Genomic DNA, 14,079 nt, shown 5'->3' with positions numbered 1-14,079 from the left:
CCAAAACTGGAAAAATATATGAAACTGTTTGTGAAGGAATCTCCTAAAATCCATGTAAACATGTTCTATGATCAAACAGTATCTGCAGAAATACATACTCTTGCCCAAGCAGTCTGAACTGCACAAATGAGTTGTGAAGGAATACCACAAAACATTAAAACTGACAATTTTCATAATGATGGTACTTGGGAAAAGAACTTAGTTACCCTGAAGGCATTTTGGCGTGATGTTTTGTTTTCTTCCAATTCTCACTTGTGTATGAGACTTCAGTATATCTAAACTCTACGAGTGTGTGAATTCAAGTTCCCTAGTAGAATTTTTTCAGATGGTTGCATCTTGCAACTAGGTTTTGAAACAGATCAGTAGGTCTATCTGTCTAGTTGCTCCTAAGGGTACCAGTCCTCCAGTAGGAAGCAAGAGATACCAGTTGAATAATTCTAATGGAGTCTATTAGAATTTCTACTAGAGAAGACTGCATACATTTTTCCTTTTGGAGAGGAAAAAGCGTATATAGCATGTTGAAATATTGAGCAAAGTCAGTACACGCAAACACTTTTCAAATGTTGAGCATTCTTCTTTTAACGTAAATATTTTACGTTGTATATATAACCAGCTAATCAATATAATATATACATTGCTGTATATATATATATATATATATATATATATATATATATATATAAAACCAGCTAATCAAGCCAATATAAAACTATTTTAAAAAAAGTTTTGTAGGCCTTACAAGTCTGACCTTGTCATTGTTTTTAAATGCTTCATCAAGGTGGCTTCTACATTGGCTTCAATTGGCTTCTACATTGCAGCATTTGGATAGCCTCATAGTTGTCCAGGTGAGTCCACTCCACAAACCTGAGTTGAGGGTGATAAAAATATCAGCTAAACTTGTGCATGTGGCTTTGAGCTCTGGGTACTGTTCCACAACCTCTTCCCAGTTTCTTAACCTGCATCCACTTTCAAACGGCTGCATCCTTCTCCAATTGGCTGGCTGAATAACGAACAAACAACCCAAGTTGGACAAAAGCTCCCATTGTAGGCTTTCCAGTCAACACCAACCAGGCCTTCAAAGCTGAGGCTTTCACAAGCTTTTGCAAGATGAAGTGTGCAATGTACTGGTTTTATGTGTTTGATATTGCTCACTAGCAACTGGTCTGCAGAAAGGCAAGGGGGCCTCTGCTACTGCCAAACTTACTCTGATAGCCTTTAACTTAAACCTTTCTTCAAGCTGAAGGATCATTGTTCTAGTCCTAACTATACAAGAATGTGTGAGAGAGTTGATTACTTGCAGGAAGACTAAATGGTAAAATTCTCGGTCCTGAAAACAAAATAATCCTTATTTGTATCTATATTGTTGATCAAAATTATATATGTTATTTTACATGCACAGCTACTTCATAAATCTTATTCCAATTCTCATTAAATGAAAAAGAGACTACAGTACTCTACAATGGTGCAAAATATTACACTTTACAATAGTGAAAATCCAGTATTTTAGGTGATTGCTATACAATACTGCTATATTAGTTACAAGAGATCTCACTTAATGTTTTTCATGTAAGGTCTTCATACAATGGTGCCTTTTCCAGTAATATTTCTAGTAACTTGTGTTTCATTTAATACAGATGGGAAAAATATACTTTCATATGTGGAGGCAGCTCATGACTATCTTGGTTTCGTTTTTCTTCTGTGCCCTACTTCACTGATTAGTAACTAAATTTTATTAGTTGTCAGTCACCCCCAGCATCCTTACAAACAGTGCTTTCTGTCACCCAGGTTTTGCATTTAGATTAATTTCATGTCAGCACCATTTCATACTAACTCACTAAAGCTAAAAAGATTAATTTTCGTTTTATTTGAAAGGAGAGAATTTTATAGGTTAAGTCAAATTTACTTTTGTCCATTTAATTTTTTTTTTTGTTTTTTTAACATATTGTGGAGTTTGGAAGCATTATCTTTTTGTTTTAGGAGCAACACTCGGTTCAGAAAATGTGAACTTGTCCTTATAACATCAAGTTAATTTAAGGAATATCTACACAAAAGTTGTCCAGGATTCCTTCAGCTTTCCTCATACAACCTCCAAAAATGCTTCATGGACTATATACACATGGTGAACTACAGCCACGTCAGAGATAGGTAACACACCACACAACTGTGCAAGAAGGGGAAACCATATAGTAGGACAAAATGCTAAACCCCTACTCTTAAAAAGTATCCTGGGATCTTTAATATCTATGTAGAATAGACAAGACATTGTGTCTGAAAGACTCCTACACGCTGTAAAGTGCATAGCACCTCATTTATCTAGCTCAGAAGGATGAAATGCTGAATAGACCCTGTTGGAATGTGAAGCTCTGGTACAAAATATAGGCAAACCCAAGCCTTAGCTCACAAAACCATCCCCTTCCAGTTTAGGATAAACAATGGAGTGCAAAATGTTACTTACTATATAATGTAAAGCATGAACTAATATTCTTGTTTCAGAGTAGCAGCCATGTTAGTCTGTATCTGCAAAAAGAAAAGGAGTACTCGTGGCACCTTAGAGACTAACAAATTTATTTGAGCATAAGCTTTCGTGAGCTACAGCGCACTTCATCACATGCATTCAGTGGAAAATACAGTGGGGAGATTTATATACACAGAGAACATGTGTCAGCTAGTAAACTGCAAACATTAGAGGAATGAGTAGATGGAGATGGTTAACTTCACTGGCATCGGCAGTTGTGGTGCCTCCTGTGACAGATGTGACAATATCCTGGACAAATCTTACTGAATTAAGTTTAAGTATTTTAGGAGTTAATTGTATTAAAAATGCAAATGTGTATGTACTATTGAGGGATTGTATGTAATTCAAGGTGGGCGGAGGGGACCACAGCTCTCCAGGAACTAAGAACTCGGTGGGGTGAAACTCAGATAAAACACCTCCAGAGAGCTACCCCATCTGGTGAGTGTCTTTCAATACTGGTTCAAACTGGATTCTCAAGGGAGCAACAGAAAAAGAAAGGCTATTAAACCAAAAATCCTGACTCCGGGCCTTCTTTCTGATACAGCAAATAGACAGGACCTCTGCTGCAAAGGGGTCCCAATCCTTATGGAAGGGTTGGAAGGCCTTTGGCCCACTCAGACCCCATAAGATTTGGGGGCTGGTTCTGAGCAGAAGCTCTGGTGAACTTGTGATCACAGGAAAATGCCTTGGTGGGGTCTGAAGGACTATTCACTAGCCAGTACCCTTGTTAAGAGTCAGGGGGTGATCTCTGGTAAACTTATTAGCATGAATGTAGGTTTTTATTGTTTTTAATATGTTTTCTCTGTAATGCTTTGACCTTAAAAATAAAAGCGCTTGCTTTGAAAGAACTGCGTAATAAGTTATAACTATTGACAATTACATTGTCTATCTCTGGGGAGAGAAGCAAAGCAGGTCTGCTTTGGCAGCCTGGCCTTTGAGGAATAACGATGTAAGGAGGAACTATTCAGCCTGGAAGTACCCTGGTCAGAAGGGAGAAAAACGTGTGTCTCCATCCAAGAGAGATGACAGCTAAGGAGCTGTGAACCTTGAGTTGGTGCCCTTGCTAGACCATGGAAGGGCAATACAAGTGCAGCTGATCTGAACTGACACACCTCCCATTTCCAGTAGCAATGAGACACATTCTGAAATGTTGATCCTAAGTACTGAGCTACAGTGAAGTTCATTAAGTCAATCCATTATACACTGCATATAGAGAAAAGCAAATGAAGTCTTATAGCCAGCCAGATATCACATATGATGCCATCACAAATGGTTACATGTTATTTGCTAACCTTTTGACATTGGGATTTTAACTTCCTATTCTGTGCACTAATTCAAAGTTCTTCAGTGCTCACTGTCAGCAGATCTGGACCCATCAGTGTCAAGAGATCAATGATTCAGCATATATCTAGGGAGTAAGATTGACCCTAGGTATATTTTTATTTTTTCCCTTTGATCATCCTTACATTTGACTGTATTTCAGTAAATTATCTATGTAGTTTTTATTTTGACAGCTCTCTTTACAGCAGTAAAACAAAATGTGTGCATTGCAAATGGCAAAGATTCAAATTTCAGTTATGTTTATCCAAAATAGCACTGAACTGCTTCTGTACTTATGCTATACTGCCTACAGCCTTACGGAAGGGAAGACAGATGGGATGAATTTAGCAGGGAAACAGCTGTGGCTTGAAGAAGAGACAAGCAAAAGTTTTGCTATCAGGCTTCATTATGTATCAAGGTACCAGTAAAATGTGTATCCATAAGGCAGCCAAAAAAGTGTTTTTCATTTGACTAGTGATAATTATCTTTTCTCAACAGCTGACAATGTTCTAAGTAGCATTAAATAGGTATAATAATTAAGCAATAAGACAAGACAAGCAGTGCCTTGGTGAGGATTATTGCTCACCTCTGGTGTGTTGTGAGGCATGAGGCTGAAGGGTGAGTGACTTCAGTCACGTGAGAAATGCAAAAATCCCCCAGAAATGCACTGCCTGGAGTGTATCACTGCTATTACAAATGGAAATTTAAAGAGGGCAAAATGTAAAGCACAGTTTCTGTGGAATTTATTGACATAGGGATGCCAATGAGAAAATTCCATTTGTGTCCAGCCTTTTAAAGCCATTTCCCAGTGATACATATAGCTCACTTGTGCATTTTATTTATAAAACTCAGTTGTGATGCATATTTAAATGAATGGGTATTTGTGTAAATTGACTAATACATTTGCAATATGGTACAGCAAATAACAATAGCTCTCATGGGAGCAACAGTTAAGGTTAAAAGACCATTTTAATTAGACTCCTCTTTTTGTCTTTGAGCTCATGTGCTTCCAAATATTTATCCTGTAGAGCTGTCCATGCTTGGCATCAATCCATAGGTGAACTTTTTTATTTTTGAAAGTTGGAAAAAAATTGTTCAGTCATTGAGTTATCCAATCAGAATAGCCACATTTAGGAAAAAAAAAAGAATTTTTGTATATGGATTACTTTAAAAGGCTGATATTTAAAGGCTAAATTCATGCTGATATGGATGAGTGCAGCATTATTACCATCAACAGAGTTACACCAGCTTATATCAGCAGTGAAGTGACCATAAAACATCAAGAATTGGGACTCTCTGTGGATGAGTTGTGGCTGTTTGAAAAACAATCTTTAAAAATGACAATGCTATTAATTGAATGGCAACTATGCATGCACACTAAAATGCTGTACTAAAGTTTAGGCTACACAACGGCTGTCACTATTTGTTGAAACTACGGGCCTGTAGTTTCAGTAGGTGGTGGTCAGTACCCCTGACTTCCACTGAGTTCAGAGTACTAAAAACTTTGCTCAGGATCAGGACCTAGGCAACTATACACGGTAGCTTGGCTTTGAGTATATTTATAGTGGGGTAACAGAGATCAGAATTTAAAATTGATTAGAGTTTAAAATTGACAAATTTTGCAAATTTCAGTTCCTTCCCCAAACACATGCACTTATTTTGTTTTCCAACAACAGAAATTAAGTGAACAAATCTAGATGAATGCATTAACCTCCCCCATTTTTTCCCACATTTCCCATCCCTACCTTAATTTAAGACCAAATCATGCAAGGTAATAAGAATCTACAACATTCCCTTAGGTATACAGGAATTGTAGATCCTTAACATATCTCATGATTTGGCCCTTAGTGTGTACCTCCTGGAGTCTTTGCTTCAGTGTGACTTCTCCTACAAGGTCTGAAAGATCATATCCTTAAACTATCATCTCCTTGGGTCAGGATATTGACTTATCAGAGCAATATTAACTCATATGCACTGTAGGTCTCTAATTAATGTTTAGGCTTTAAAATGTATATTACTCTTTTTAGAGAACATTCAGAGGTGGCTGACAAAAATAATTAGATCCATGGAAAGACTTTCATATGGAGAGAGACTGAAAAGAATGGGATGGTTTACTTTAGAAAAGAGATGAACAAGAGGGGGCGTGATAAAAGGTATAATATGAATGATACAGAAAAGACAGTCTGGGCACATCTGTTTGCAAGTCTTATAATACAAATACAACGGGATGTTCAATTAAATTGAAAGGCCACAAACTTAAAAAATGATAAAAAGATTTAAAAAACAAAATAAAAACCACACTATTAGCTTGCCCATGGAACTCGCCAGCACAAGATATAGTTGAAGCCAACTAAACAGTATAATTCAAAAAAGGACATTTGAATCAACAAGAACTGCTCCATTGCAGTCAATAGGAGCAGGATCAAGCCCAGCAGAATCAAATGATCATGATTATTAGAAGGAAAAAAAACCTCTTCCAACAGCCTTGCAAAATTCTACTCGCTTCTTTGTTGCTGGGAAAGTAAATCATCATTAGTTTCAGGTCCCTCCCTTCATAATGATCATTTTGATAATGGGCAGATGCATAGATTTTGGGCTGGTAAATTTTCATGACAGTTTGCAAGGCTGCTTTAGTGGTACTCATCTGTCCTCATTTTAAGTTCTCCATTGCATGAAAACTGCAAATTTAAACAGCCGTAGCCTAAAATCTCAGAGAGGTATATACAAATAGCAAAAACAAATGTGTTACTGCTTAAAGAAGTTTGCCAAATGGATTGGTAGTTAGATGTTATTACTATTGTGAGTTCACGCAAGGCCAATCAAAGATCCCAGTTCTGGTTAAATACCCAAAGTAGATATTTGCTACTGAACTGCTGCATAGTATCAGCCTCTGGTTGGTATTTGTAAACATCTTATTTTATATCCTGAAATATCAAAGGAATACAACACGGAAAAGTGAACTTTAAACACACAGATGCAATCACTATATGGAATGAAGAAAATTAGGTGACTATAATTAACTATATATAACTTAAATGCTCAAATTTTTAGAGGGTCTAAAGTATCAAGAAGGTGGGGTTTCTTTTTCTTTTTCTAAAATGTAGGGAAGAAAATATATACTCACCCCAACTTGCTCAAAATTGTTGAATGCTCTGCCTTTGAGGTGGGAGGGTTTGCCTTCCAGGGCAATCTATTTTGAAAAGACTGTGCCCCTGGATTACTGTATTTTCTCTGTACATTTGAGACCTTTAGCCAGTGCCTGAAGTGAGTGAGTTGTTTTTGTTATTTCTATTACTTATATAATTTTATTTATATGGGCCTGCTAGGATATGGTTACTATAACGTGTTGATCCAGAACATTCATTTCTTGGCTGAACAGCTTGGGCATACGCTTCTCCCATGCATATGACAAAATGGAGGTCCATGAATACCAATTTAACCATTTCAGCACTGAACTGAACACCCTGACAGTGCCGAGCGGTTCAGAGAAAAGATCACAGTGGTGGTTAAAGGATATTGGTACGGTGGAGGCAGAAATTAGCAGGCATGCTTTCTTTCACATGGTGGTTCACAACTCTTACCTGTGATACCATGACAAGGGGCTCTATTCTTATCACTACAAACAGCTCATTGCAATGATGGAACAGACCTCTGGGAGCTTTTCCTAGTACAAATGAACAGGATTGTAATGACAGTGCTCTGAGTGCACCTTTAGTGATATGTCTACTCCAGCCTCTCTGAAGGTATCTGTTTCAGGACACACATTTCTAGGACTTGGCACGCCAAACAACAGACTCTTGTTTGGGATGTCAAGAGCATCACCTTCCCTATTTCAGTTGTAAGAACAGTCCGGGGAAGGCCTTCATCAACATTAGATTGATGTTTAGCACTGAGAACCATATTAACCAACAATTGGCTAGTTGCAGAAAGTGATGAGGACAGTCTGGGTGCTTGCACTACACTCTCTTAAACACAGCACTTATTTCAGGGCTTGCTATGTTTCTGGATAGTTAAAAACCTGGCTGATAATCTGTAAATTAAAGACTTTTGGTTGCCACAGTTAAGAGGTGAAGATGAATATAAAGTATCCAGATCTCTGTTTTTGGAGGGATTTGCTTGTGGAGTGCAAAGGCAGACAGAGTACCTCAGCAGTATTGGGGGGAGGAGGGGGAGAAACACTCGCAGGAGAGGCCAACTACTGTTTCCTTAAAGGGTGTATTGGCTTCTGAGTGCTCACAGCTGTTGAAGGGCAGAGGGGTCACATTTTGACTGCATGGATATACATGTTTTTCCCATGTGTAAATTAACTGTAATGTCTTGTCATAAATCTGCCTTGCAATATTGTCATGGACATTTACCAACCTTGTCACAAAAACTAGTCCTTGGCCTTTTACAGGGATGATAAAAAAAAATATTTAAAAGATATCACTCATTTTTGGGTGAGTGGGCAGGTAGAATTTTGCAAGGCTGTCAAACGTTATTATTTGATGCCCTAATGAAAATTCAAACAGAAAAACCCACAATATGGAAATTGTATGCAATACTTTCCCTCCAACCATTTGCCATTACCATGTCAAGAATAGCAAGAACAGAGTTACACAGAATTGTAAAAGACATTTTCCCCAATTACTCTGTCTTTTACTTACGGTAGATGCTTTCAGGTCTGTATCAGCTAAAATGATTTTTGTTTTATACATCTGCTGTTCATGTATTTGAAAAATAAACTTTTTTTAAATAATATTTTGTGGGGAAAATTCAGTTTGTTATGTTATACAAATGATAAATATTTAAAATGGAATATTATTATTTAAAATTATTTAAAACAAATAAATAGCAAATAGACAAATACTTAGCTAGAGAGTGAGAGGAAGGGAGAGATTTTAAACATCCAGTTTCTATTCCAGACCACGTGTACTGTGTGTAAACAGCCAAGCACATTAAACAGAAGCCAAATACATTTTCAGATTCTGACAGGATTTGTTTTCTATATAGAATCTCATCCTTTCATTATTTCCTAATATTACTTCTCTGGAGTGTTGTGTTTCCAACCTACAACGAAAGCTTTCTGATGGCAGTGTATAAGTGATAGAGATAACCCCAAATCCTGGACAGAGATGAGAGTCTCATTTGGTTACACTGCAATGCAGGATGTAGTGACACAAAGCTTTTCAAAAAGGGAAACTCCGCGAATGAAAGGCTACAAGAACAACTTCACCTCCAATTGTTGTGGCAATCCAGTTGCTATGAAGCCCCCCCATACAGATATCTGGGCACGAGTATGGATATTTAGAGAAAAACTCTTATATCTTTATGTCTTGAGACGACTTTATTACCAGATAAATTAGAGAGGTGTATGTATTTGTCTTTGTTTGCTTTTGTTATAAACATGAACATATTTTAATTAAAAAACAAGACTCACTTTCCTGGACATTTGACTCTACACTTAACGATACCCCTACAGATTTTTAAAGATAGACATGTCTATTAAATAGAAGGTCACATTAACATTTTCTCCTCACTTAGGAAAAATATTAACCTATCTATGATAAGGGTCAGGAGGAAAATATATTCAAAATATGAAGGACATTGGATTAAAAAGGACCTTTTAATAACTTCACTTTTCCTGTTTTCCCCCCACCCAATAATTATTTGCTTATAATTATTTTTTATGTATGTAAACCATACATAAAAAAAGGAGTCTTTTAATATAAACTGATTGATTTGATTATCAGGAAAGGATTTTGATTTTCAATTGACCGTTTTACTAGAGGTTTGCCAAAGAAGTTCAAATCTCTCTGAGTAGGGACGTAGTAGCTCTAGTAAATCAAATATTGTGACACAGATCTGAAATTAACTTCTCTCCACCCCACCAAAAAAATAAAATTAAAAATAAATTCATACTATCTCACTTAAAAGCACAACACAACACATTTAAAAGGAAATATCTTAGGGTTTTTTTTTTGGGAGTGGGGGCAGAAAGAGAACTTGAGACATGATTTTATTGCATTTTGTTTTACTCTTTAAGTGACTCATTTAAAGGTCCATTTTAACTCTATTCTTGCAGATAAGGCTATCCATGAAAATCAGGCATTTCCCCCTAGGAAGAATACACACATAATTCATCACATATTGTGCTATACAGACATCTCTAAACAGTTGTTGTGCTTCACTAGAATGTCAGAAGGGAAGACCACCCCAGGTAGTTGGCTGCAGACACATCCTAGCAGCATGGCACATAGTTATGATTTGACACATATAGTCTTTATAAATCCAATGCCTATGAAGTCAAACAAATCTCCTTCTTATTTATAGTAACAGGCAAGAGCAGATCTCAGCCGTCCTGTTACACAGATGGTTATAACATTTTTATAGTTAACTTACAACCACTGATGCCTGAGGAATAGACACACATCTGCCCCAAACTGCCAATCCCGTAGGCTCTCTCTTTTCAGCTACCAGAAATATAGTTGAAATAGGTGTAAAAAGCCCATCTATATAAATGTTCTACACAATTTGTGCATGTGTGTATACATGCCCACACATAATATATAAATTTAGAGTATTTATATTACATACAAAAATATAATACACAGATTGCAGAATGTTGGAGTGTAATATCCTGTTCAGCAGGTACAAATGTGAACAAACTACTATTTGACTGGTACATTCCTCCTAGCAGAGGACATTTCAAGCAGTAAATAATAAAAGAGGATATACCAAAACATGAAAGCCAAACCTCATCACAATAGACTAGCCTTTTATGAGATTCTAAACAACTGGAGGAAATTATAATAAAGTATTGACTATTTTGCCAGCAAAAATGCTCTCTCTGATTTTCAGACTATTATTGTACAGAACATCCATATCCCCATTTACAGTATTCTAAACAGTCATTGAAAAAAGGTATTTATAAGCCTCCAAATCAATAATTTATTGATAATATAAAATAACTTCAAGGATCCAAATACACATTATAAACTATGGCCCATATACTTCATCTCACTGCCTAGTTCAGGAAAAAGAACTATAGATTAGGGCCTGGCAGGCTCATGCAAAGAAAGGAAGTGGTTAAGAGAGGTGCTCTCACACTATATGTAGACATCTTTCCCCATTTGCTGTAACTCCACACATCATCTAGGCTCTAAGAAGAATGTGCGGGCCAAGATTTGGAAGAAGAGCTAGCTACTCTAAGTAACATGCTTCCTTTTTCAGCCAATGGCCATTCCAATGGAGAAAGGTCAGAGAGTTGATGCTGCCTAAAGAGATGAACTTTGCTCAAACCCTTACATTAACCAAAATCACTCTAATGGTTAGGAAGGGGAGGGAGTGTATTTAGAAAAGTCAAGTGATAAGTAACAAGTGCTGAAAACACCAGACTAGATCAAAATCAATTGAAGCTTAAGAGAGCTGATTAAATCCTTGCCTATGATAGTATGGTTGCAAATTAATTACAAATGAATAAGTTCAATCATTAATACTCCTAAAGCAAGTCTCCCTCAACTCCCCGCTGCCACCAACTAGTACAGGTCCCGTCACTGCAACAGGGAGAACTGTGTGCAGAGCACTTTAAAATTGGTACTGAAAGTGCAGACAGTACAGACCAATACAGATTAATATCAGTACAGATTTAATATCTAGAATTTTTAAATTAATTTATTTTTGGGAGAAAGGAAGGTGGTAGTGGTTTGTTTTAGATTTTATTTTTGCTGTATTTGCTCTTATATTTCTTTGCTGGTTGCCTCTATTTATAAATGGCCTTGTAATAATTTTTTTTTCCTCTTAGCAAGAAATTACTTTTTACTATTAAGAGAGTCATTTTCTGCAGAATGGAAAAATGCAGACTTTAATGACAAAATTATATTTAAAAATTGAAACGATACTAACATGTTCTTTGCAGCACAGTGTTCAAAGTGACATTTCTCCAAGATTCAAAATTGTAAAGTTACCAAGTAAAGTTGACCACACATCTCCAGTGACAGACCAATGACACTGTCATCTCGATCAAATGCCACAATTTAGACAATGCTTCTCAGCTAATTTACTCACCCTCAAAAATCCATCTTAAAATTAAAAGCATGTGGGAGCAAGAAGATAATAAAGAACAAACTGATGTAAAAAGAAGGCAGGTAAAAGAAAGAAGGGAGGACAAGCCATGGAGGGCATCTTGGGCTTCTATATAGAAACAAAAACCACAACAACTGTACAGCCCATCTCTCCTTCACTCCCACAAATTGCAAACTTCTCATCTCAATTCCATTTCACTAGCAGGTGTCAATCATCTATCATTCAAATGGACATCTACTTTCTTTTAATGACACATTTCACTGAGCAAACAAAACTGAAAGGGATGAATATTTACATTATATTCAAAGAAGTGACTCAAAAAACAACTTTAATTATTGTAATTTAAATATGAAATAACCTTGTCCTTAAAAAAAACACTCCATATCATCAGAACAGATGTTTATAAACAGCATATTTTCTAGAGAGAAAGATAGAAATAATAGGGAAAATGTTACCTTGTCTATTTTCATTGACAAACATTTCCAAGCTGCTGCTTCAAAACAAGTTGACTGATCAATTAATAAGGTCTTACTCTGACTACTGTTTTATGGAACTCAAAAAAAGGACTGTAAAGGATGATGATCATTGCAGTTACCATCCAGCAGGTTTAACTATTATATAGAAGAGGACAACTCTATAAACAATCGAGAGTGCAACAGAATTATGAACAATACGTAGTGTTTGTTTATGAAGAACACTGACTTCTGGTTTTGACAGAAATACAAAATTAGTGTATGAAGGGACTGAAACACAGATAGTGTGCTTCAATTTTATAAAGCATTTGACTCACGGAAAGTTAAAATCAAGCTGAATCAATTTTGAGAGTGATAAAAATATTCTCACATGGATTGAAAGCTGGCTGAAAAATCAAACAAGAAGATCCATAAATGAAAAATAAACTGAACTATATTCAATAAAAGTGAGAAACCTGGAAAACAATAATGCCTAAAGAGACCTTGGGGTAACAGCATATAGCAAATTAGAAGCAAGTTTACTGTGTGATAAACAGCAAAAAGTGTTATCTGTGGTTGCATACAAAGAAAAAATGCATCACTGTGCAGAGAGGTAATCATTCTCTATACCACTTTCATGAGAGCACTAGTATTTGAGAAAGAAGGCTGAATAATGCAGCAAACTCCATTACTGCTAAGTTTAAAAAAAAAAAAAAAGAAGAATAGCTTGGGTAAGGCAGCAGCAGGCTGCAGAGGTCTAGAATAGTAGACTAAAAACCTCACTATTTTTTGATTTAGGAAAAGCATCAAACACATAGGCTAGAAATCAGTGGCTTTTTATGACTTTCTACTTTACTTAGTGTAGACGAACAATTTATAGTCAAGTTCATGACCTTTGGGAACAAACTTAATACATTAGCTTAGCTGATATTGAAATCTACAACTGTTTTTCATTGTGGAAGTTGTAAAACAGCTTTACTGTGATTTTTAAGCTGTTTCTGATAACATTCCATTAGCTACCTGGAGTTTAAATAAATACAGAATTAGATCAACTATAAAACCAAAGCATTCATCGCTTTCCCCTTTAATATACTGGTAAAATCTCTTGACTATGGCTCAGTTAGATGATAATCTATGCCATATTTATAAATTATAAAATATTAAATTTAGGAAAACACTTAGTAACAAACAAAAGTTACTGCACTGATTTTAGTACTCTCCATCATTAAAAGTAGCAGCAGAAGGTAAGGCACTGCCTGCAGCATGACCACGTTCCTCTCAGACCAATTTTCTGTTCTGTATTAATGCTTTGATTCATTTCTAGTGCATAAAATTGCTGTGATGGTATAGAAAATGATGAACAACTTCTTCATGATCTCTGTTTCATTCTAATGCATATTAAATGTCGCCCTAACAGTTGACAAAAGACAGATCTGAAATTCAAGCTAGTAGTAATAACGAAGCAGAGTGGCCTGGGTACTAAGCTAGAAAAAAGGAAAAATACAGATATTTTCGATGGGCCCCTCTTTATGCAAGATGACAGGACTCCTCTCACAACATACCAGTTTGTTATTGTGTTGAGTTGGGGACTGATATAAGGTTGGGGCTTCCAGCCCAGGAATTTGGTTCCCATTCATTCAGGATTTGGACTACAACAGCAGCGGTACAGCTGGGTATGGGGGCTAGGGTAATTCAGGCACTGGCATTCAGAAGCATACAGAATGTACA

The 14,079-nt window shown here is 36.4% G+C and overlaps 1 protein-coding gene across 15 annotated transcripts in view; it reads right to left on the bottom strand.

Moving 5' to 3' along the window:
* SDCCAG8 (SHH signaling and ciliogenesis regulator SDCCAG8) overlaps positions 1 to 14,079 on the bottom strand; it is a 161,320-nt gene that overhangs the window by 42,210 nt on the left and 105,031 nt on the right. Inside the window, exon 17 of one of the 15 annotated variants that reach the window (XM_038396377.2) lies at positions 752 to 864. The exons of 11 other annotated variants lie outside the window; for them this stretch is intronic. In XM_038396377.2, the coding sequence (XP_038252305.1) occupies positions 786 to 864 (79 nt within the window). In that variant the 3' untranslated portion in view covers positions 752 to 785. Of the gene's footprint in view, positions 1 to 751; positions 865 to 2,474; positions 2,518 to 14,079 lie in introns of those variants that run through there. 3 more of the 15 variants (XM_038396384.2, XM_043511462.1, XM_043511463.1) reach the window with 3 other exon arrangements.

Source organism: Dermochelys coriacea, chromosome 3 (assembly GCF_009764565.3).
Source record: "Dermochelys coriacea isolate rDerCor1 chromosome 3, rDerCor1.pri.v4, whole genome shotgun sequence".
NCBI lineage: Eukaryota > Metazoa > Chordata > Testudines > Dermochelyidae > Dermochelys > Dermochelys coriacea.
Note: the sequence above shows the minus strand (reverse complement) of the source record. Positions and strands in the feature narration are given on the sequence as shown.